This window comes from Ooceraea biroi, chromosome 7, assembly GCF_003672135.1.
Source record: "Ooceraea biroi isolate clonal line C1 chromosome 7, Obir_v5.4, whole genome shotgun sequence".
Classification (NCBI taxonomy): domain Eukaryota; kingdom Metazoa; phylum Arthropoda; class Insecta; order Hymenoptera; family Formicidae; genus Ooceraea; species Ooceraea biroi.
The window spans coordinates 14938359-14941499 of record NC_039512.1 but is presented as its reverse complement, the minus strand read 5'-3'; the positions used below and the strand labels follow the sequence as shown (position 1 = coordinate 14941499).

The window sequence follows — 3141 nt, the reverse complement described above, 5'->3', positions numbered from 1 at the left end:
ACGTTCGCTCTCCGTGAATTTCACGCCAACAGCCTCTAGACGAAATGCAAGTAATAGACGGATGATAGATATAGATCGTGATGGATGAACATGGAGCTAATAAATAAATACTTTTATTGCTGACATATTACATAAAAAAATAGTTGCGCTCTGGATTGCGATCATCGATATTCATAATCCACTTGCAGGACACACGCGTAATTAGCTATCTATGAGCGATCTGGCAATTGCGGTGATTCAGCTCTCGAGTAAGTACATTTCGTAGAGCACTCGGTCCTCCTCGCTACGGAATTTCGGGATAAAATTGATTTCCACTATCCCCTGGAACCCTTCCTGCAAGGTCGGCGGCTCATACCTCTTCCTGAATACGAGGCATTATTATCATCCTATCGCTTGAGGCGAAACTGCTCCAATATCGTTATCGCGATCGTAATTTATGTAAATTCCACTTACATGTGGGAGTATATAATCATCTCGCTGATTGGAACGTGGCTCGGATCAGTCAACTCGCGGAACTGGAAACGCGAAATCACAACGTATCTTTTTTTATAGTATGTACATAGATTTGTATGCCCATCGATTTCTACCTTATTATTGTGCATCGCATGCTCCACACTCGTGGTCATGACGAAGCATCGAATCGGAACGTTGGACTTTTTCGCCAGCTCCGTGTACCTCTGCCTTGACGCTAGATTGGAATTAGTGTTGTCGACGACGACACTCTTGCCTCGCTGCAAGTTCTCCTTGACGAAGGCGACGCAGTTTTGCCAGCTGCCTAGGGTGTCTCTATTTACGTGCGCGTATTCTTTCAGGTAATTCCTCGTGAAATATGATTTTCCCGAGCCCGGGCTACCGACCATGAGTATTATCTATTAAATGAAAGAAGATACGAAAGAGATTAATAAATCAACTATTTTTCTCGAATATTTTAATACAATTGCAAAATATTTTTTATCCACCTCTTGCTGTTCTAGCATCAGTTTCGCGTCCGCAGGTTTGCACAAGTCGCCGGTCTTCGACAGGCTTTTCGGATCGAACTCGGGCAGCTTGTAGGTCGACGCTTTCTGCTTCAAGAAGTGCTCCTCGGGCGTCTCGAATTTGACGGCCAGGTTCAACGCCAGTAATCGATCTGCGCTCGAGTGGTCCTTTTTCTTCCCCGGCGCCCAGTTCTTCGGGCGACCAGCCGCGTCGCCGACGTAGAACGAGTTAACTTTGTCGATCGCGATGCCGCCGTTCTTCTACAATGATAAATGTAGAATGTACAGAAATAGATGAAATTGGAGAATATCTAGAAACATTCACAACTTTTGAATCTGGAAGCGCTAAGAACGTCTTGGAACACCTTACATATTCGAATACGAACCTGTTTCTCTAGAAACTGCCACATGCCGATCATTGGCTTCCTGTAAACGATCTTTCCCACGGCGATGAAAACCTAGATAGAGCAAGATACGAGCGTATAAACACGACGTCGTAATTTCGTACGTATTTATCCTATATTCGACTGAAATTAATCAATTAATCACCTGAATCGGTACGCCGATTTTCTGCACTATCTTCTCGATCTTGAGCTTGAAATCCTTGATCTTGACCTTGCCAGTGCTGAGGCCCGCTTGATTCGTGAAGATCACGATCTTATATCCGTTCGCATGGAACTGCTTCAGTTTACCAGGTATGTCGGGATACAGCAGCTGCCAGTCGCTACAGTCCTTTGGGAACACCAAGCCAGACTTGGGTTTTATCAAAGTGCCGTCCATATCATATGCGGCTATCTGCAATTCAAGAATTCGCCTTTAACAATTTGTCAAATAGAAACAAACGTATAATGTTACTTGCAAATCTACATGAAGCCATGCTCAATAATCACACAGATTTATTGCTACATTCATTATACCATCATTGAAACATTAAATGGATCTATACAGCAATTAAAATTACTTTCGATCGATGTTGAACGGATGACGCTGTGTAGATCATCAACTTCCCGCTATCGAAACTCTCCCACTTTGCAGACGCGCCCGAATCGTTGTCGCTTTCCTCGGGAAATCTGCTAGGTCCAGCATTGAGCATTTCTTGATGAATGCCATTCGTGGATAATTTCTCCTCCCCATCATTATTCGAAAGATTATCGGGCCTCGACATTTTCCGGCTTCCAATCTCATCCGCTGCCAATTCGTGGGATCTCTTCCTCGACGTGGAGCTCTTCGCTTGTGGCGGCGGATTGAACTCGATCTCGTACGCATACTTGCCGTACAGCAGTTCCAGACGATCATTGTGTCTGGCCACGAGCCTCACATCCTTCTGGGTCTTGAAACCGTTAAAACCACAGGCATGTATACCAATTTGCTGAACCGTGACGATTGCCTCCGCGTAGTTGGCGCACAAACGAACTGTTGAAATCAGTGCATTTGTTGCAACAAGGGTGTATTTGTTGATTTGTTCCAACAAAAGTGTGCGAACAAAAGTAAGGATACATCGTAAAGAATACATCTTACACAAATCGTATGAAGTACTCTCTATCCAAAGATTCGAATATTACAGCTTTATAAATTGTAATATTACTCTATTCATAATTATTTTCCCTTATCTGGCTGATATTTCTATTGTGTAATTGTGCTGTAATTATTAAACTCGATTTTAAATAGAAAGTTTTAATTCTTATTTAAATTTAAATTGCAATTTGATTGCCACCTGGCACAGAAATGGTAGAACGCGGCCTAACCTCTACGCGAGTTTCCAGTCACGATTTCCCGAAGAACTGAGCTCGAGTTTGTTAAGCGACCAAATGACGTGAAATTTTTTGCATCAATACGGTTTTTTTCATACATAAAGATAGAAACTTGCATATCATATCACGTGACTCACGTGGAGCGAACTTTCGTATCCGCAAATCGGGAATGACGGTAACGTGAGGAAAAAACAATTTGCAGAGATACGCGACCTTGTTGCCGCGAGCATTTCGCGTCCGTGACGCCGGTGTCCGGCGAGCGTCCCACGAAAATCGGCGTGTTATCCGGCAGAAAAATGTTCGACGGTGATTTTTCCAGGCCCCGTATGTAACAGCTCTTGACACTGACGCTCATCGTGACCGCGACAATGGTCGCCGACGTAACTGAAGTTAGCTGCGATGTAATCGACCGC

At 43.9% G+C, this 3141-nt stretch overlaps 1 protein-coding gene across 3 annotated transcripts; it reads right to left on the bottom strand.

The window, feature by feature from the left end:
* Window positions 1-98: 98 nt before the first annotated feature.
* Window positions 99-3127, bottom strand: LOC105287953 (uncharacterized protein F21D5.5). Of its 3 annotated transcripts, none has more exons than XM_011353859.3 (8): window positions 2866-3127; window positions 1939-2307; window positions 1527-1772; window positions 1364-1435; window positions 960-1238; window positions 588-869; window positions 454-515; window positions 99-361 (listed from the first exon to the last, which is right to left on the bottom strand). In XM_011353859.3, exons 1-8 carry the CDS (start codon window positions 2956-2958, stop codon window positions 238-240), a joined length of 1527 nt encoding a protein of 508 aa, XP_011352161.1. In that variant the 5' UTR covers window positions 2959-3127; the 3' UTR covers window positions 99-237. The 3 variants fall into 3 exon arrangements, with proteins under 3 accessions (XP_011352161.1, XP_011352156.1, XP_011352168.1); XM_011353854.3 differs by having other exon boundaries at window positions 1939-2390; window positions 2942-3127; XM_011353866.2 differs by having other exon boundaries at window positions 1939-2390; window positions 2845-3078.
* Between the last annotated feature and the right edge of the window lie 14 nt (window positions 3128-3141).